We start from the raw sequence: 21,344 nt of genomic DNA on the forward strand, positions 1-21,344 counted from the left end.
GTGGCTCACAACCATCTATAATGAGATCTGGTGCCCTTTTCTGGAGTGCAGGCAGAACATTGTACATATAATAAATAAATAAATCTTAAAAAACGAAACAAAAACCAATGCACACAAAATAAAAATAAATAAATTAAAAAGAAAATGACAAAAAATAGAAAAAAACAGAAATCTATAACTTCTATGATAATTTAAAAAGTCAATTAAAAATTCTTACAGCCAAATAGTACTCTGAACAAATATCAGTAAGTGGTATTGAGTGTATTTATTCAGCTTTGAAACGCTGTCTTTTGGGGTGACATGTCAGCTGATGTCTAGTTAGTATTCTTTGTATTGTCGTGAGGAAGATGGGAAGGTGTTTTCTTTCTTTCCGGCAGAATGAAGTCGGCATGTCCTGGGGAGAGCTTGGGGAAGGTATAATTGATATACTTCTGAAATGCTGCCCTGGTCTCCTGTAGTTCCTCCTCCAGGAAATCTTTCCAGTTTGTCATGATTCCCAGCTGCCTTGCCACAGACACCAGCTCCCCCTGGGTGTTGACGAGCTTGTCCATCACATTGTCAAGATTGGCCTGGTGTGTTTTCTCGGCTTCCTGGAGCACTACCTGCACTTCTTCTTGCTTCTGCCTCTGAGCCAGGCCATAGTAGGCGTTCATTTCATGCTCCTTTGCTTTGATCAACTGGCCCAAGCTTGTCTTCTGGTCTTTAATAGCCGTTACACCAGTACTCACAAATTCCTCCATGGCCTTGCTGCAAAAGATCATACAGGTTTACAAATTAGATTGACTAGCCACTAAAAACAATGAATTTATCATTAGTCACAGAAGAGTCACCAACTCGAGAAACCTGGCATACATGATGAGCTTTCAGAATATATTAGCTATCAACAATCAATCTAAAAATTGTTCTCAGAGGCTGTCCATCAATTTCTCTGCCATGGGCTGGGGCAAAGCCACAAGTGTGATGCCCAGTGGCAGCAACGGGGATCTGAGTTCACTTTGGCCAGAAAGAGATAAATGAAGAGACACAGTCCTAAACCCCTAAACTTCTTATCAATTCAGCTCCTTTTTGTTGGTTTATTTCTTTGAGACAGTATCATTAATGTTTGACTTTTGTTGCTTTGAGTGAACTTGAATCAACTATGTGATTCATGCTGACCTTCTACTCTTTTATTTTTGAGATTATAATATAATTACATCATTTCTCCATTCTCTTTTCTCCCTTTGAGTCCTTCCATACACCAATTCTTGCTCTCTTTTTGATGTCCAGATTATGTCCTCTTTTTCATCAACTGTTGTTACATGCATATGTATTTATATATGCACATATATATTCCTAAATACAACCTGCTCGATATGTATAATGTTAACCTGTATGCGTGTTTCAGCTCACTGTTTGGTGTTAGATAACCAGCTGTGTTCTTCCCTGGGGAAAACTATTCTCCCACTCTCAGCGTTCCTCTGCTGCCTGTAGTTCTCTGTGTAGAAGTGAGGCCTCCTGGGCTTTCCCTTTCCACTTTGACATGCCTATCACTGCTGCCCTTGTTTGGTTCAAGTTTAGGCAGCCATATCGGTAAGCTTTTATAGGCGTAGTTTCTGACACTGCTAGAGACAATCTCACAGCAAACTCCCTGATCCTAACCTCCAACTTGTGATCCACCTCCTCAGTGCTGGGTGCTGAGATTATAGGCCTAAGCCACCAAATCCTTGTTGCTCATCTTTAGGACAGACGGATGCAAACTTTATACTCATAGGTTAGCTTTAGGTTTAATCTTGATTTAAACTGAGCTATATTTAATTATAGATTATCTGATCACAGGACCAAAATCCTTTTACACTCAAAATACTGAGTAACCCCCAAAAATAGTTTCTATGAGGTTTTTTGTTGTTGTTTTTGTTTTTGTTTTGTTTTTTTTTTCAAGACAGGATTTCTCTGTGTAGCTTTGCGCCTTTCTTGGATCTTGCTCTGTAGACCAGACTGGCCTCGAACTCACAAAGATCCGCCTGCCTCTGTCTCCGGAGTGTTGGGATTAAAGGCGTGCACCACCACCACCCAGCAGAAAGTTTTATCTATTGACATTAACAGAATTAGAGGCTAAAAGACAGACATTTTTAAAAAAACATTTATCAATTAATGCAAAATAACAATAAGTCAATTATACTTTAACACAATTTTTTTTTTCGAGACAGGGTTTCTCTGCGTAGCTTTGTGCCTCTCCTGGAACTCACTTAGTAGCCCAGGCTGGCCTCGAACTCACAGAGATCCGCCTGGCTCTGCCTCCCGAGTGCTGGGATTAAAGGCGTGCGCCACCACTGCCCGGCAACACAAATATTTTTATGAAAAATATTTTCCAAAATAAAATATAATATTTGGTTTAAAGACTGGCATAATTTTACATTCATTTGCAAAATTTATGTGTGGTTTAAAACAAAGCTGGTTTTTCATGTTATTCAAATATATTGTGATATCCTACATATTAAAACTCCTGAAAAAATATAACACTCATTAGAGAAAGAGAGAAAAAAAGAAATAACAATGTCTTCTTGCCAAACAAAAATGAGTTTTGATTTCATGGATTTGCGCCTTCCCTGTCAAAGAGTCAGGGGCCCTGAGGGTTCTCAGACCATGCTGCTCAATGATCTGACCTCTGGTTGCTTGTATTTTATATCTATATCTATATATAGATATAGATATGTGTGTTATACATTATATATATATTTATATAGATATATATGTATGTGTTTATATATTATACATATATATATATGGGTTGGATACATACAGATATGTAGACAGATAAACTATAAATGATACTTTATAGCAGCTAACCCTATTGAACTGTTACCATGTGCCAAGCAAACTTACAGGCTTTTGTGTATATATTAATCAGCTTGTTGTCTAAAATCCACCTTCAAAGTTGAAATTCTCTTCCTTTTCCTAGTTCCTTCAGCCTTACTTCAAACCTGAGAGACTTCCCTAACGCTGATGGAACGTCATTTATCTCTAGTTACCACACAGCTGGGTTATATCCACTATTAACAGCAAGGGTTAACGCTTAGCGCTTACCGCGTCCTCGGGACTAGTCTAAGCATTTTACTCATTTAATTTGCAAAGGAACCCACTGAGGCCTGTTACTATTTTTACTTACACTGTTATTCTCTCGTGATGGGTAAGGAGTGTGAGGCTCAGCAAGAACCATTAGAACTATTGTTCGGTGTCACACACATAACCGAGGAAGCAGGGGAGTGGCTGCTCTTAGCTACTACTTGCTTCATTCTCATAAGAGGTCCCTATAAAATGTTTTGTCAGTAAGATAACACAATGAAAACAACATTTAAGAATACTATTCTGGTAACAGTAAGAAAGCTAAATCTTGGTGCAGTGAGTCAGAGAGACCATCCTGTATCATTCTGCAACCTTCTGGGGTACAAAGAGGATGTGAACTAGTGACAGACGAAGGACAGGGATAGAAATCAAGACAGAAAAGAACAAACCCAGGAAACAAAACCCTAACTGCCAGCATCTAGGACTGTTGGGATACAGGCAACCCTGCCAAGGAGGAACCAGACTTGGCCTCCGAATCTAGAAGCTGGAAAGGAGAATGGAGGCATTTGTAACAGTAGCCATGCTGTAGGGAGGTTTAAATTCATACTCATACACATCCTCAGGATGTAGCCTGGTGTTTGAGTAAACCAATGGGTTGTTAGTAAGGCTGGGACTAAGGCCTCTAGGGCCTAGGGCAGAAAAAGTTGGGTTGTCAGCTCCAGAGAGGCTAACAGGGAAAGACTCTAGGAGGGACACATGGATGACCCAGTGAAGGAGAAGTGGATGAGATCTACATGAGCAGACTGGGAGTGTGGGGGGGGGGGTGACAGAGGGTGAGGAGTAGGGCATGAGAACATAGGGAAATGGGAGGGTCAAGCTGGAACAGGGACAGAATGGGAGGGCAGGGAGGGAGATACCATGATAGATGAGGACATCATGGGAATAGGAAGAGGCAGGGTGCCGGGGAGGCTCTCAGGAATCCACAAGGATGACCCCACCTTGGATTGCTGGCAGTGGTCCAGAGGGTGCCTGGACCGGTCTACTCTGGTGATCAGTCTAGTGAATACCCTAACCGTCATCATAGAGCCTTTGTCCAGTGACTGATGGAGGCAGATGCAGAGATCCATGGCCAGGCACCAGGCTGAGGTACGCGAATCCAATTGGTGAGAGAGAGGAGGGATTCTGCAGGGGGGGTGGGACATCGAGATCATGATGGGAAGACATGCAGAGATGACCGGCCACACTAGTGAAAGCCCATGAACTGTAGACTAGTGGCTGTGGAGTCCCCATGGGACTGGACTAGGCCCTGTGGATATGGAAGATGGTTATTTGGCTTGAACTGTTTGGGAGGCACACAGGCAGGGGGATTGGGATCCATCCCTGGTGCATGGGCAGGCTTTTGAGAGCCCGGTGCCTGTGGTGTGATGCCTTGCGTAGCCTTGGTGCAGTGGGGAGGGGCTTGGACCCTGCTAGGCTCAGTGTGCCGGGCTCTGCTGACTCCTCATGGGAGACCTTGATTTGGGGGATGTGGGGGTTTGGGATGGCTAGGGAGGGAGGGCTGGAGGGTAGGAGGAGGAGGGAATCTGTGGGTGGTATGTAGAGTGAGTAGAAAATTTCTTAATAAAGAAAAATGAAAAAAAGAAAAAAGAAAAAGCTGTGTTGTGTGATATTTTGAGCATGTTTTGACAAATAAAGCTTTCTTGGAGCCAGAGGGTGGAGTTAGCCACTAGCTGACCAAAATTAACCACAGAAGTTTTGGAAGACTGATGACAGATTGGACAGGAAGCAGTAAGGCGGGGCAGAAAGGGATCTGGCTCTTTGGAGGAAGGAACAGAGCAGGTAGGAACGACTAGTAGCTTCTCTGATCTTTCAGGCTCTGATCCCAACATCTGACTCCTGAATTTTTATTGAAAAAGAATAATTATAATAATGCTTCAAAGCTGGAAAGAACTTTCCATGACCCCATCCAACATCCCCAAAGAGGAAGATGTGATTCCTGGGTGAACTGGAAAGTCCCCAGCACTAACCTTAGGTACACTGAGCTAACAAAGTCTATCCCAGGTATCCACCTCCTTTCCAAATTCCCTGATGGCAAAATCTCCCAGCAAAAATCTGGCATTTTTCTATATATCTTTCCAATTTCTCTCAGGCCAATTCAGATCTTGAATTTTTGATTCTTTGAAATCTATGCCTTTTGACCTCAGCTCTAGGTGTCTCTAAATTCTGATGATTTACTTGAAGCTCTGGAATTGAAGCCACACACTGGTTGGGACACAAGCAGGGAGGCTGTGGCCCTTTTATCTTTGGATCTTCTCTATATGACATGGCTGGTGTGCATACAATGGGCAGGCAATACATGTGAATACATATAAGGGTTATACAAATGTAGTTCCCATTAATACATTTTGTTGTTGCAGATCATACCAAAATTTATAATAGCTAGGTTTGTGAATAACAAAAGCTTAAGAGAATCCATGCCTTTCACCAGGCAGTGGTGGCACATGCCTTTAATGCCAGCACTAAGGAGGCAGAGGCAAGCGGATTTCTGTGAGTTCGAGGCCAGCCTGGTCTACAGAGCAAGTTCCAGGATAGCCAAGACTATCACACAGAGAAATCCTGTCTTGAAAAACTGAGAGAGGGAGGAGAAAGAGAAAATTTGTGCTGGAGTTGGGGTTCGAGGAATTATATAAACAAGGGTGTGGAGGAAATATCCAGAGGCCAGCCTTCTGTAGCACACTTGCATTTGGGGGTTCAGTAAGACTCAAACCTTCCATTGGCCATGTCTCATTATACAAGAGACTTTCTTGTCTTCGCTCATTCTGTTTTCATTCTTATGTCTCTCTCCAAAATCAGATTCTCTCCTCAAGGCCAGCACAAGACAACTTCCTCCAGAAGCCGTCCTTACTATATAACCTACCCCACTTTACTTGATCTCTTCATTTAAGTCTTTCAATCCCTGTGCGTTATTTGAACCAGTACTGTGCTCAGATGAGGAAGTCATGCTTCGGTTACTTTATTTAATATTAAGGAAAGGACTTAAATTCTTTCTACCAGAGCTTCAGTTTCAAATCCATTGATTCAGAAGACACTTGGTAAGTTCAGGTGAAGTGGAAAAACTCACTCAGCAACTCTAATGACTTCCTATAGAACAGGTTAGCAAATGGACAATTGCAAATAGAACACAGGCCAGGGTTTGATTCAGTCCCTACCACTTCCTCTTCAGATGACCTTTCATAGTCCGTTCAGTCTCTCCCTATGACTCAGAACTTAATCTGAAGATATGCAAGATGATAGACTCTCCCTCAAATGGTAACTAGCTAGTTTACTTACATTTCTGAGACAAATTTCACTTGTGTCTGGTGGGCTAGATCTTATTACGAACCACACAAGCTGGTATGAACTCCTGTTCATCCTGCCTCAGCTTCTGAGGGCTAGGTTATAGGCATCTTCCACTAAGCCTATCGCCCCCCAGAAAGAGATTTGAGAAATATATAAAGGGTCTACGTGCAGTGGTTATTGAATAAAGGTAGTTGTCATAAAATTATAGCCATTAGAGATGGGTAAAAACGTGTTCTATACCCTTAGCTATCAGGGAAATGCAAGTCAAAACCACTTTAAGATTCCACCTCAGCTCAGTCAGAATGGCCATCATCAGAAGTATAAACAACAAACACTAGGGTAGATGTGGGGGAAAGAGAGCCCTTACATGCTGTTGGTAAGAGAGTAAGTTATAGTACAGCCTCTATGTAAATCAGTCTGGAGTTGAACTACTACACATCATTCCTGGGCATATACCGGAAGGATTTTATACTGCACTACAGAGATACATGTTCATCTTTGATCATTGTGGGATAGCTGTTTATTCACAATAGCTAGGAAATGGAATCAAAGCAGATGTCCCTCAATTGATGAACAGGTAAAAATGTGGTGTATATGATATCTATAAACAATGGGATTATTACTCATCTGTAAAGAGGTTAGGAAATCTGCAGGTATCACATGAAGGGTCTCTAGCCCACTTCCTGACAGAGTTCTTGTTCTGCTCTGAAACAGCATTGGCTCCACTATCTGCATTTCTGTTGCCATTATGTTCTTCCCACCGGAACAGTCCACTAAGCTCTGACTACAGCAGTGAAGGAGTTTTCTACCCTAAATTCCAGACTCTTGCCCCAATCCTACAAACCAGTTCTAAGAACCGCATGGTCAGGTTTATCACAGCAACTGTCTCACTCCTTCATATTGACTTTCTGACTAGTTAATTTTCCTGTTGCTGCAGCAAAACACCTGACTCAAGCAACCTGAGAAAGCAAGGTTTTATTTTTGCCTACAGCGTGGGGTGTGGTCCATCTTGGAGAGGACTGCATGGCAGCAGAGTCACATTGCATCCAATCAGGAAACAGAGACTGAGGATGCTCAGCATGCATTCTTCTTTCTATGCATTCTAGAATCTCCAGCCCACATCTGAGGTGAGTCTTCCCACCTCAACTAGCCCAACCTACAAACCCTCTCAGGCACTCCCAGAGCTTTATATACAAGGTGTCCCTAGATTCTATCAAGTTATCGGTATAAACCAGCACAGTATGCAAATAAATTCTTTAGCAGAATTTTAATTATGTCTCTCTCCACAAATTAGTTTCTGCAAGTGTCTAAAGAAGCCTGAAATTTAGTAATACCTAGAGATAAGATCTGGTACCCTGCATAATTTAGCTGATCAGAATAATTTTGTAGCATTTGTTCAGCAGTTTACAAGGGATGTAGCTCAATTCTAGAGCACCTACCAACCATGCACAAAGCTCTAGGTTCAAACCCTACCACCCCAAGAAAATAATAAATAAAAACAACAAAGAGTGAATGATCTTGTTCCATAGAACAACCTGGATCTGTGTTAGGCATTCTACAAGACTGATGGATGGACTGATTAAAACTTCAGTGATGTGGAAAATCGGATGTTACAGGTCCAGAGCCATATTACCTCAGGCTATGTTTAACCTCCCAAATAGTTACTATTGCATATTTCTGTGTTTGACCTAGCATCCTTGTGGATTATCGGGTAAATTCTTTTTGTAATGTGCAAAAGGACTCCTTAACTTCCACCAACCCAACCCAAAGATTAATAATGTCACCAGGTCACACCTGAAGTCACAATAGAGACTTCCTTTTCTGTGACACCCCTCCCTACTCAATGTTTCCACCAATGTATTTAAAGATTCTTTGATTTATAGCTCTTCGTTCTGTTGGCGTGAGAACTTCACAAGAGGTTGTGGAAACTGCTCAGTCAATAAAGTGCTTGCTGGGTAAGCATGAGGACATGAGTTTGATTCCCAAAACCCATGTTAAAAAAAGAAAACTGCAACAACCTAGCATGCTGATGCATGCTTGTGATCTGCAGAGGCCGAGACAGGTGGGCCTTGGGACTCACTAGCCAGCCAGACTAGCCTACGTGGTGATATTGTGTTCCCCAATATATTGTGCATCCTAATAAACTTATCTGGGATCAGAGGACAGAAAATGGTGGCACTCACACCTTTAATCCTATCACTTGGGAGGCAGAGATCCATCTGGATCTCTGTGAGTTCAAAGCCACACTGGAAATAGCCAGGCATGGTGACTCACGCCTTTAATCCCAGGAAGTGATGGCAGAAAGGTATATAAGGCATGAAAACCAGGAACTAAGCTGGTTAAGCTTTCAGGCTTTTGAATAGCAATTCAGCTGAGATTCATTCGGGATGAGGACTCAGAGGCTTCCAGTGCCTCCAGGTTTGATTTTATTAAGAGGAACTTTTTTTTTTTTTTTTTCAGAGCTGAGGACTGAACCCAGGGCCTTGTGCTTTCTAGGCAAGCACTCTACCACTGAGCTAAATCCCCAACCCCTAAGAGGAACTTTTAAGATTCTTGTTACAAGCCTACATGCCAGAATCTAGCCCAGCGTGAGACCTGTGTCATGGGGGAAAAAAAAGGTTTTGGGTAGTGCCTGGGGAACAACACCTGAGTTTGTCCTCTGACCTCTCTATGCATGCACACAGTGTGAACATACACACATAAATACAAACATACATGTGAACACATAAACACATGCATGAACCTGTAGCCATGGAGTTGGAGATAACCTGAATCTTCTTTCTAGGCCCAGGTAACTCATGTTTCGCTCTTGAATAAACTTTTGTCTATTCTCTCTGAGATAAGAACCGTGTTTTAATGTTAACAAATGCTTACCATGGTCCAGGCTCTCTTTGAGACATTTGGGAACCATGAGTGACCAAAATGGACATTCTATTTGGGTAGATTTAACTAACAGTCATGGCAGTTCTCTAATCTTGTCAATAAAAGATGGAAATTGAAAAAAAAAAAACAACTGATATTAACGTCTCACAGAGGAGAAGCAGAAGGGAAAAAAACAATGGACAAGGGAGGGTACAGGAGACTGCCAGTGTGTGAGGGGTGAACCAAGAGACTCCGGAAGAAGAGCCAGAGCTCCTCAGAAGGAGAGGTAGGGGCAGGGAGAAGGGGGCCTGACCTCCACTCTGCTAGACCACAACTCATTCTCTAAGCAAACGCTCTCTGTTCACAAAGACATCCTCGAGGCAGAAGAGAGGCAACCTGAGTGCCACAGCTCTCCAGCCTGTTTTCTTTCTTTTTTTTAACTCTGGGAGAGATTTGTCTTTAAGATTTTACCTATCAATTATACACAACTAGACAAGCTTACGTAAAGCGGCAAAAAACCAAAAGGGACAAACCCAGAATTGGAGGACGAACAGGAAGACTCCATCTTGGTTCTACTGTTAGAGCTTGGGGGTCTCGGGCAGGCAACTCAACATCTGGAAACATGATATTCTCTTATATCCAACAAGCCCTGGACTCCTGACTCTCTCTGGCCTGTCTCCTACTTTTGTTCATTCCAGTGATGGAGATACCTCACTACAGAACCAGGAAACTCTGGGCAGTATTCACTTAGACATCTTAACCGTATTTCTTTCTCTAGGTGGATTCTAACTGAGCAGATGCTCGTGTTCTCTGGCGTACCTTCTCTGTTCCTGAACAGCTTTCTGGGCAATCTCTCTTTCTTCTTCCCTGGCTTTATTCACAGCCGCTATCTTTTCTCTGTGGCACTCCATCATAATCCTCTGGATTCTGTGGACCATCCGCTGTTCTGCGGCAGAGTTCTCCCTCTTCAGTTCCTCATCCATGTTTTGAAACATTTCCATCTTGGTTTTCTCTTCTACGGCCTTAAAGAAAGGGAATGGAAAAACTTGATTTAGATATTACAGGCTTGATGCCTTAAAATGAATAGTAGAGGCTAGATCCATCAAAGTTTCATTTATCTGATAAAATAGAACCTGTTAAACAGGCGATCTAAAAGTAGCTGTGAATTATATGGAAATTTTTCATTTAAATTATTTATATATATATAATATATATGATCACATTGAAAGGCAGTGTGCAAAATGAAAATAGGTGAGAGGGGTATGGTTAAAGGTTTTTTGGCTGCTTTTTTTTATTTTATAATTTAATTTAATTTTACTTATCAGCCACGGATTCCCCTGTCCTCCCTCCTCCCGTGCCCCCTCTCCTGCCCTCCCTCCATCCCACCCCCCATTCCCATCTCCTCCAGGGCAAGGACTCCCCTGGGGATTCAGCTCAGCCTGGTAGATTCAGTCCAGGCAGGTCCAGTCCCCTCCTCCCTTCACCGAGGCTGAGCAAAGTGTCCCTGTATAGGCCCCAGGTTCCAAACAGCCAGCTCATGCACTGAGGACAGGTCCCAGTCCCACTGCCTGGATGCCTCCCAAACAGATCAAGCTAATCGACTGTCTCACTTATCTAGAGGGCCTGATCCATTTGGGGGCTCCTCAGCCATTGGTTCATAGTTCATGTGTTTCCACTAGTTTGGCTATTTGTCCCTGCGCTGTTCCCAATCATCAACATCTCTCGCTCATACAATCCCTTTTCTCTCTCTCACCAATTGGACTCCTGGAGCTCCACCTGGGGCCCAGCTGTGGATCTCTGCATCAATTTCCATCAGTCATTGGATGAGAGTTCTATCACGACAGTTAGGGTGTTTGGTCATCCGATCATCAGAGTAGGTCAGTTTGGGCTCTCTCTCGACCATTGCCAGTAGTCTATTGTGGAGGCATCTTTGTAGATTTCTGGGGACCTCCCTAACACTTTGCTTCTTCCTATTCCCATGGGGTCTTCATTTATCATGGTCTCTTTTTCCTTGTTCTCCCTCTCTGTTCTTGATCCAGATCCAGCTGGCATCTCCCGCTCCCCTAAGCTCTCTTTCCCTTGACCCTTGCCCTTCATTACCCCCCTCACGTCCAGTTTGCTCATGTAGATCTCATCCATTTCTCTGTCATTAGGCGATCCCTGTGTCTTTCTTAGGGTCCTCTTTTCTAGGTAGCCTCCCTGGGGTTGCGAGTAGCAGTCTAGTCATCCTTTGTTTTACATCTAGTATCCACCTATGAGTGAGAACATACCATGTTTGTCTTTCTGAGTCTGGGTTACCTCACTCAGGATGATTTTTTCTAGATCCATCCATTTGCCTGCAAACCTCATGATGTCATTGTTTTTCTCTGCTGAGTAGTACTCCATTGTGTATATGTACCACATTTTATTTATGCACTCTTCAGTTGAAGGGCATCTAGGTTGTTTCCAGGTTCTGGCTATTACAAATAATGCTGCTATGAACGTAGCTAAGCATATGTTTTTGGCTGCTTTTAATCTTTTAATTTTCTTTTCTTTTTCAGTGCTGGTGGCCAAACCTAGGGTTTCACAGATGCTAGGCTATCATTGGGCCTATAGCTCCAACTACATGTTTTTATTGATTGTCACAGTATCATTTTATACATGTAAATACAAGATGTGATATTGGAAAAATGGCATAGATAAATACCATGAAGGGAATCTGAGGCTCAGGAAGGAAACAGGCACATCACTCCAGTCCCTACTGATGCTCCACATTCCTCATCATTAGGGTCGCTACCCTTCCTCATTCATGGAGGGGACAGGAGCTCCACTGCTCTAGGGTAGGAGGACATGTGGAGTATTTTCAACCAAGTAGAAAAAGAGAGCAACAGTTAAACCATTATTTGTGGAGAAATCTCACAAAAGGACCTAAACGGAAAACCTGTCACCATTTTGGAAATTCCTAACTCTATGGTGTGCCAGCACTCTGCTGGGTCAAGATACTACAAACACAAGAATGCTTGGACCCTCGTCCTGAGAGGACTCACTATACAATGGAGAAGATCAAGGACAGCATTCGGATTTACAATTTGATATTTGATATGTGTTCTTTGTCATTGCATAATGAGTATTGTATCAGAATCATATTCAAGGAATGAAGAGCAATTAAATATGTCCTGAACTTTCGAAAATCTTCATTAAAAGGCAAATTTTTATCTACTTCAAGGTTGTCAAGAGAACATAAAGGAATTAAGTTACTTCACACAGCAAGTTAGAGACAGAACTAGAGATGTAGACAAGAGTTCTCAAGTATCAGTTCCCTTCATCACTGGCTGAGATGATAGCGTCTTTGAAGAAACTCATTAACTTCTCTTCTTTCTAGAAAATGTCACAATTTTGTAAGCTAGTATATGGGTCTGGCCTTCCTCCCTCTCTTCTTCCTTCCCTCCTCACCTTCTCTCCTTCTTTTTTAGAGTGAAATCTTACCCAGGGTGTAAAGCACTAAAAGCACCCTGAGTTGTCCTGCTTGAATTTTGCTTAGCCCCCGTTAGCGTCCTTTCTGAGAGCCTGAGGGAGCCAGCTCCTTTACTACTCAGTAGAGCCCTCAGTGGAGGCTACAGAGCAAGAGAGTTCTCAGTGTCAAGGGAGATGGACTCACTTTTAGCTTCTTAGAAAAACCATCTCAATGAAAAATTATTTATTAGAAGAAGTGGGTGTATAGGTCAGTGACAGAGCATTTGCCCTAGCAGAAGTGAAGCCGAGTTCAATCCCCCACACTGAAAAAAATTGTTAGAATCCAATGTCTTCAAGAGAAGATTCTTTTTTTTAAAATTTATTCATATATTTTATGTATATGGGTGTTTTGTCTGCATGTACGTCTGCACACCAGAAGAGAGCATCAGATCCAGTTGTGAGCCACCATGTGGGTGCTGGGAATTGAACTCAGGACCTCCGAAAGAGCAGTCAGTGCTCTTAACTTCTGAGCCATCTCTCCAGCCCAAGAGAAAGGTTTTCAATTTCTCATTTTGGCTACTTCAAGAGTAGGACGAAATTGGGTGTAGTAGCACATCCTAGCACTCAGAAGGCAAGAGGATTATCACGAGTTTGAGGCCAGTCTACCTAGTGAGACTCTGTTTCAAAAACAGTCAGGAGCTGGGGAGGTAGGAGAGTGAAGTGTTTGCCATGCAGGCATGAGGGCCTGAGTTTGAACCCCCAGCATCCACCTATAGAGCTAGGGCATGACTGTCCATACCTGTAACCCCAGGATTGGGGGACAGAGACAGGGGGGTCCTGGAATATCACTGGGCAAGCCAGTCTAGCCAAATCAGTGAGTTTACAGACCAGTGAGAGAGACCCTGATTAAAGGCAATAAAGCAACAAAGAAAGACACCCTGGGGTCTGAAATATAGCTGAGTGGGCAAAGGAGCCTGCCACCAAGCTTGACTACGTGAGTTCAATCCCTGGGGCTCACATGGTTGAAAGGAGAGAAATGACTCTAGCAGTTGCTCTCTACTACACATACATATTGTGCACACGTGCACACACACAGACACACACACACACACATTTATTTTTAAAGAGGGGGGAAATACTCTGAAGTCCTCCTCTGGCCTCTACATGCATGTTTGGGCATGCACACCTGCACACTCACATGCATAACACACACACACACACACACACACACACACACACACACACACACACACCAAAATCAAAAGGGTGGGGGAAGAAACAACAGAATCTAACTTTAATGCTCTTTCTAGAATGGCTTCAAGTGGTAAATTTTAAAAATAGTTACAGAAAAAAATATTGGTTGTTTAGAAATGCTACCTTTTCACTGCAGAAGGCTTTGTCTCTTAAATCTCTAGGCTTTTTTTAAATTTTTATTTATTTATTCATTTATTTTATTTTATTTCATTTATTTATTTTGGTTTTTCGAGACAGGGTTTCTCTGTGTAGCTTTGGAGCCTGTCCTGCAACTTGCTCTGTAGCCCAGGCTGGCCTCGAACTCACAGCGATCCCCCTGCTTCTGCCTCCCGAGTGCTGGGATTAAAGGCGTGCACCACCACCGCCCGGTTAAATCTCTAGTTTTTAATAATAAAATAGTTCGAATGTTAACATCTCTAGATGTCTTTAGCACTTGGCTTATTTCATAAAAAAAAAAAAAAGAGTACAACGAAGTGTTCTACTGTTTGCTTCATGCTCTGGAGTTCTTGGCTTGTTTTCCTCATGGGCACGTTGACTCCTACGTCGTTATTTTCTCTGAGGTTGGGCAGTGGGCTGCTGACACAGCTGACTCCCATTAGCAACCATCCAGACCTGGCTGGAGTGGGCTGCTGGGGCCAAGCAGAGACTATCCTATGGCTAGGTGGGAACTGTGGGGCAGAGCTCCCTTTCCCATTGATCCTCTGAGGTCAAGGGCAGTCCATTTAACCTCAATTCATACACACCTGGCATATGCTAGGTGCTCCTTGTAGAAACCATGAATATGTCGGCCCATACCCTAAGCCGTCACATCATTAAGATCTCTGTCGCTTGCCTGTAGCCTCCGCCCATGTATCCCACACATGTATCTAGTCCTCCTCTGTCTCCCCCTTGGCAAATGTGAAGACAGTTCTGTATTCTGGCCCTCTGAACAGGTTTTGTGACAGAAATATTGAACTAAGCAGGGGATCCCTCTGATGGGAACATTGACCAGCTTGCAAGTTAGAAAGTTCCTCTTAGCCAGCCTTAGTATCTAACAACAGAAGAACAATATGGAAAATGTGGTATGTATACACAATGGAGTTTGTTGTTGTTTCCAAGAAAATGGATGCAGCTAGAGGTAATTTATGAATTAAGCCAGTCTTAGAAAGAAATCTCATGCTTCTTCTCGTATGTGGTTCCTAGATTTTATACATAAATCATGCATGTACATACAGTATAAAAGGAGAAGAAAAATTACCCAGAGAAACAAAGGGAACTCCTGGGCAGGGTGAGAATGGAGAAGGAAAGGTTTGAGGTGATATTTCCAACATACAATATATACTAACAAGTATACATATGATACATACATATATGTGTACACACTGGAATGTCATGTAGCACATTGTCATGTACAATGAATACATATCACAGTGAAAATTTAAAACAAACAACAAAAAAAGAGGTCCTCTTATCTGTGACCATCGGCCTACTGGGAACACGTCAGGGATAGCTAATATGTCTCTCTTGGCAGTTCAGAAAAAGCAGTTCAGACTGCCCGTGTGGAGGCTGCGGTCATGCCGGGAAACCTGACACTAAACAGCTAGTCTTATAATCAGTTATTTAATTACAATGGAGATCCGTGCTACGAAAGGCTATGACAGAACCCTGTGTCTTGTGAATCGCCGTGGTTCCCTCCCAACCTTTATGAAATACTAACCTGAACTTTACTAACCATCCCCACCCCTTCTCCCCATGTCAACTAACATAAGCACCCCGTCTTTACCAAGTTAAATGCTTTAGAAAAGACAATGAGCGAGTCATCATATAGAAAACCTTTAAGTCTTTTTGATGTTGTTCTTCCAGCATCTGAATTTCAAATTTGTGCCTGTCATTTGCATCCTCCAGTGCTTTTTCCACTGCTTGTTTTTGGAGTTCAGCAGCCTTTGAAAGAAAAGGTCCATTTATCTATTAATATTTCAGGGAACGCACAGAAAAGCTGGTCATTATTCAAGAAGTTGGTAAATTATTAGGTCTTCATGCTCAATGAAAAGGAGCAGCCACCCTGGGGTCCCTAATTGCACTGTGCCTACTCCTGCTTCCCACAGAGCCCTGGCTGCCTTAGCCAGATACACATAACACACCGAGCATCGGGCTACCTTTGCTGTCTTCAGAATTATTAAAGGCAGGTGAAGTGGTATTGTGGTTGTGATCTAACAAATAAAGCTTTCCTGAAGATCAGAGTATGGAGCTAAGCCACTAGTTAGCCATAGAGGCCAGGCAGTGGTAGCACACACCTTTAATCCCAGCACTCAGGAGGCAGAGGCAGATGGATCTCTGTGAGTTCAAGGCTACCCTGGGCTACACAAGATTGATCCAGTCTAAAAGAGGAACACAGCCAGACAGTGGTGGCTCACACCTTTGATCCCTGCCTTTGGGATCTCACACCTTTAATCCCAGCACTAGGGAGGTGGAGACAGAAAGTGATACGGCTGGGCGGAGAGAAGAATATAAGGTGGGAGGAGACAGGAGCTCAGTTCTCTTTCAGGTTGAGGATTTGGTAGAGGTAAGAAATCTTTCTAGTGGCTAGGTGCTCTGCTCCTCTGCTCTTTCAGCATTTACCCCGATATCTGGCTCCAGGTTTTTATTATTAAGACCAATTAGAATTTGTGTTATAGGTGGGGCAGCTATATATGTATATATATGGAGCTGAGTATGTTAACCTAGGAAACATAGAGAAGGGAACAGACATCAAGGACTTCTGAGACAATAGATAAAGATAAGGTCAAGATAAGGCATTTGGGGAAATGGGCAATACGTTAGAAGTATTTATTACATACTGCACAGACAGATAGCCCATAAATGAATAGAAGACCATAGTAAGCAATTCACAACAAAGATGGCCCTATTCTGTTAAAGTTTCAATCAAATGAGAATAAGGGGCTGGAGTCATCCATACAGAGGGCAACTTGGAAGGAAATTCTTGGCAAGACCTGCTTCTTCCTAAGCATCACCTCACGCCAAGTACATTCCTTCATGGACCCCTCTCAACCATCCTTTGAAATGGAGTCATTACTACTGGCTCCTTACAGGTGAAGCCAAGAATGCAGAGGGCAGAGAGCATGCTCAAGAACCCAAAGTTGGTCAGGACCGTGTGGGCTAGCTCTTGCTTGCTGTTCTGGATTTACAGTTTTAGAGGAACCCAGAGTGAGGGAACCGCAGAGGTGTGGTTTAGGGTGATTTCTGAGCCTTTACCTGCTGCCACACTCTAGCTTCTGCTTTTGCAATGCTTTCCTTGAGTGCAGCCTGTTGAAGCTGCTCTTCTTGGTTCAGAATACTTGCCCCAATATCTGTGTATTTGGAGAAAAAGTATTACAGATCTCTGTAGACTGTTGCCTGGCTTTCCTTTCTATCATCAGCTAATTACTTACGGGAGCCATCTAGGAGACACATCCTATTAGGTGATGTCAATCATTTTAATTATTTTTGGTGCTAAAGAGTTGAACCGATCATGCTAAGCATGCTCCTTTCCACTCAGATGTATCCCCAGCCTACACTTTCTTCTTTGAAGATACCCATTGGAAGAGTAAGTTCTCCACTAACTGATTAAGAAGGAACTCATCACTCAGGCCTAAACAGTCAGTTATCTTTGCATACACCCGCTCTAAACAGTAGGCAATGCAAACAAATGCCCTGCAAGATGTGGCACACTCAAGGCAGAATGTGGATGCACAAGGCACTGGCACATTCTTCATCTCCCTCCTTGCTTCTGACAGGGTGCTTTCTTTAATACATCATGTCTATGCCTTTCATCAGTGTTGGGCAGTTTCACTCTGTCAGCTGTGGAGTGAATTAGGTTTCTAGCTCACTATTACTCTGTTAGGGATCTAACTGGACTTCCACATAACAACTCCACTCAAAGTGTAACTCTAGAGAAGGTAGAGAGACACACAATTCTGGACCTGGAGCAAAGAACTGAGCCCTTTGGTACAGTCTCAGGGTTTGCACATCTCCTCACCTGAGGTGGCCCTTAAATTGTTATAGCTTGGCAATCATATGTGTATTTGCTCAACATCTACTGTGGTAACAGGCCCCACTTCTCTCAAGAGCTCCCTCACTTGAGTGGTGTGGTAAGGCTGCCAATGGCATCATCCAGATTGCTTGGCCTTTCTTTCTTATAGAAGCTAGTCTGGAATCAGGCACAGAGTCAAGCCTGACCAACTACACTCTTCCCTAGGTTTTTTTTTTTTTTTTTTTTTTGCATAAGAGTGTAAAGAGAAAATAGCTTCTTTTCTGCTGGGATTTCTAAACTCGGGTTAATACATGTTAGAACCATTTGTATCCATATCCGTTTCTGGATGCTGAATAGGCAGGACTGCAGTACCAACTCAGCCAATTCACCGAGTGTGAGCATGGTAGACTAAAATCCTGATAACCTTCAGGTTTTTGTTAAAAGGATCAAGAAATTACATCACAAAATTCCACTTTATGTGTTCTGTTCAAAGTTGTTTCCATCACCTCCAGCTGAAAGATACGTTTTTGGAATAAAACTTTACCATTAGATCATTAATGAATCTTTATAAAATTTATTAGTTTGCTTTTTAATAGATTTATTTTTTATTACTTTAAATTTGTGAACAGGTGTGTGTATCTGTATGTGAGTATGTTTAAGTACTCCCAGGGACCAGAGACATTGAATTCCCTGTAGTTACAAACAGTTGATGTGGGTGCTGGGAACTGAAGTTGGACCCTCTGGAAGAGCAGCGAGTGCTCTTAACTGCTGAGCCATCTCTATTAGTGAGTCTTAAAACATAAAGCAGTAAATACTGTGGTAGAGATGGATGCATATAATCTCAGTATTGTATGAATTCATTACATTCATAAAAATGGGTCACAAATGTTGAGTGCTATTATCCTTTTTAATGTTTAAATATCATTGTATTTGTTGTTCTCAACCTTAACTGCAGAAGACATCTACAGAACTTTCTGAAAACATACATGCTGAGAAAGGAAACACTATTAATAAAAACTGCTTCAACGAGTCTAGAAACCACTGTGCAGATGAAAACAAGCCAGCATCAAAGGGACACACAGTGTATGATTTTATTTGGTAGCATTCTTATGTGATGAAATTATAAAGACAGAGAAATAGATGGATGGCTGCCAGAACTTTGAAAAGTATGACTGACGGTTACTGGATAGCACAAAGAAGTTTCTTTGTGGTGATGCTTACATGAGGATACATGTGATACATTTCACAGAACTGCACTTCTAAGGGAGGAAACAGTGTGTAAGGTATGTGAGTTAAGAGCATTGTCCTTTTGTGCTAACTTCCCAGTTTTGACAATGTACTAAGGTTACATAAGAAACCAGTGGGAAAAGCCGGGGTCCAGGGGAACTCTTTGATCCCTTTTTGCAACCTATGAATCAAACTACTCCAAAACAGAGAGTGTTTTAAAGGTGTAAGAGGAAAAGGTACATGGTGAGGCCTGTCCTGGGGTTGTGATAGCAACAGAGAATCACTGTCCTGGGAAAGAAGGTGTTTTTTGAATTTACTTACACCGAAGGCAGAATTCTGGCTCTCTTTTGACTTATCATAACTTAATGACAAATACAGGCAAGTGAATATAAAATACTGACTTCTACATACATTTGTCTGCTCATGGTTTAGATTCATATGTCCTATAAAGTATAAGGAACTATTAAAGTGTATCATTAAATCATTACAGAATGGGGAAAGCACTGTCTTGGGTCTAAAAATTATTTTAGAGATTACATTTAGTAATCCACACCAACAATGTGCTGACGGTTACAACCAGTTTGGGAACTGATGTTTTAGAGGATGTCTCTAATTTTATTTCTCCTGCCTTTTAGTTCAGCTCTTTAACTTCTCTTTTAGTAAATTAGGAGTGAAATCAAGTAACCATTAGCTTACCACATTCATGGTAAAGAAGACAGGAAAAATATTTGAAGAGTCCTTAGAAAATATGCATAAAATCTAGGATTAGATTGAAAATTTTCTGGGTGTAAGTGAGGAATGGAAACATGAATTATAATTCACTGGCTTATATACTATATATATATATGTATATGTAATAAATATTCCTATATTATTTATATATATCTGCTTTTGTCAATAGCTACAAAGTAAAGGCTAAGTTTTTTACACTCATTTTTGGGGTATTTAGACATTTTCTCTCCTATATGTATGAAAAGTCACCAAGTACAGGCAAAGTTAGAAAGATCACACATTTACTATGATGTTCCAGGTGTTAAACAGGTACAATATTTCAGCAAAGCTTCAAAACAATTTAAAAGATACACATTAATGTTCCTATTCACAACAAGAAACATATTGAGAGGCTGAAAACTCTTTCCCACGCACAAAACTGTTAAGTAGAGTGGCTGCATTCCACACACTACCATTTCATGACAGAATTCCTACAGAGGCAAGTAACCTCGAACAGGAAGGAACCGAGAATGACACACAATGCTATTCTATGCTATAACAAATGAAAATAATAAAATCACTGCCGGGCATGGTGGTGTTGCACCTTTAATCCCAGCACTCAGGAGACAGAGGCAGGCGGATCTCTGTGAGTTTGAGGTCAGCCTGGTCTACAGAGCGAGTTCCAGGACAGCTAGGGCAACACAGAGAAACCTTGTCTCAAAAGATTTCCCACCCCCACCCCCAAAAAGAGTAAAATCACTTACTCAGTATATCTTTGTGAGTGTAAAAGCGTGTCTTAAATGGCTTGTATTCATGGATCCGTTTGAAGGTTTCTCCGAAAGGGGCTGGTGGGATTATTTTATGGCAAACAGCACAGCAAACAAAATTAGTATAATCTGGATTTCTGATCATAGTTAAAGTTCTGATTCCTTTTACTGCTTACAGTTAAAATAATATCAGGATCAGGAAAAAAATGGTAGTTTCAAGAGAAGCTAGAACTCTAAGAAAGCTGGAAGAGGGTCAGGGTTTTAAGATTCTGCTAGAGGCTGGTAAGGACTAAACAATCCATCATGATTAGGCAGTGGCTATACGTCTAAAGAATGGTACTAACAGCCTCTGCCATAGAAGCTATGGACACTGGATTTGGGAAGAGATAAGTAGTTTCTCTCTCCGAGTGTCTAGCACTAAGTTGTCAACTTACTTGACAACTGTTGCTAGGTAAGACAAGCTTTGCTCATAAAAGCAACTTGAAATAATGACAACTGACAGCAGAAATGGCTGCTACTCATTTCCCTGAGCTTCCTCTTGCTGCTCCAACAAGTGAACACAATCCTCATGACTTCCCTACAACATAAATTTGTCCTATCGAACTTCTGGAAGTCAGAATCCAAAATGATTTTAGGGCTAAAATAAAGATGCCAGGAGGGCTGGTTCCTTGAAGGGGCTTTGGGGAGACTCTGTTTCCTGGCTTTTCCAGCTTTAAAGGCCA

General features: G+C 42.1%; 1 protein-coding gene across 1 annotated transcript; it reads right to left on the reverse strand.

The window, feature by feature from the left end:
* Window positions 1-246: 246 nt before the first annotated feature.
* C2H6orf163 (chromosome 2 C6orf163 homolog) lies at window positions 247-21,051 on the reverse strand. Its single transcript, XM_059254098.1, has 5 exons — window positions 20,620-21,051; window positions 17,161-17,255; window positions 15,742-15,849; window positions 10,063-10,265; window positions 247-747 (listed from the first exon to the last, which is right to left on the reverse strand). The coding sequence occupies exons 1-5, from the start codon at window positions 20,765-20,767 to the stop codon at window positions 315-317; spliced, it is 987 nt and encodes a 328-aa protein (XP_059110081.1). The 5' UTR covers window positions 20,768-21,051; the 3' UTR covers window positions 247-314.
* Between the last annotated feature and the right edge of the window lie 293 nt (window positions 21,052-21,344).

This window comes from Peromyscus eremicus, chromosome 2 (assembly GCF_949786415.1).
Source record: "Peromyscus eremicus chromosome 2, PerEre_H2_v1, whole genome shotgun sequence".
Lineage (NCBI taxonomy): Eukaryota > Metazoa > Chordata > Mammalia > Rodentia > Cricetidae > Peromyscus > Peromyscus eremicus.

Coding starts and splice junctions, on each gene's coding strand:
- C2H6orf163 (XM_059254098.1), bottom strand. CDS start 20,767: ATGATCAGAAATCCAGATTATACTAATTTTGTTTGCTGTGCTGTTTGC. Junction 15,850..17,160: donor AAGCTAGAGTGTGGCAGCAG/GTAAAGGCTCAG, acceptor TTTCTTTCAAAG/GCTGCTGAACTCCAAAAACA. Junction 10,266..15,741: donor AACATCAAAAAGACTTAAAG/GTTTTCTATATG, acceptor CCTTTCTTTAAG/GCCGTAGAAGAGAAAACCAA.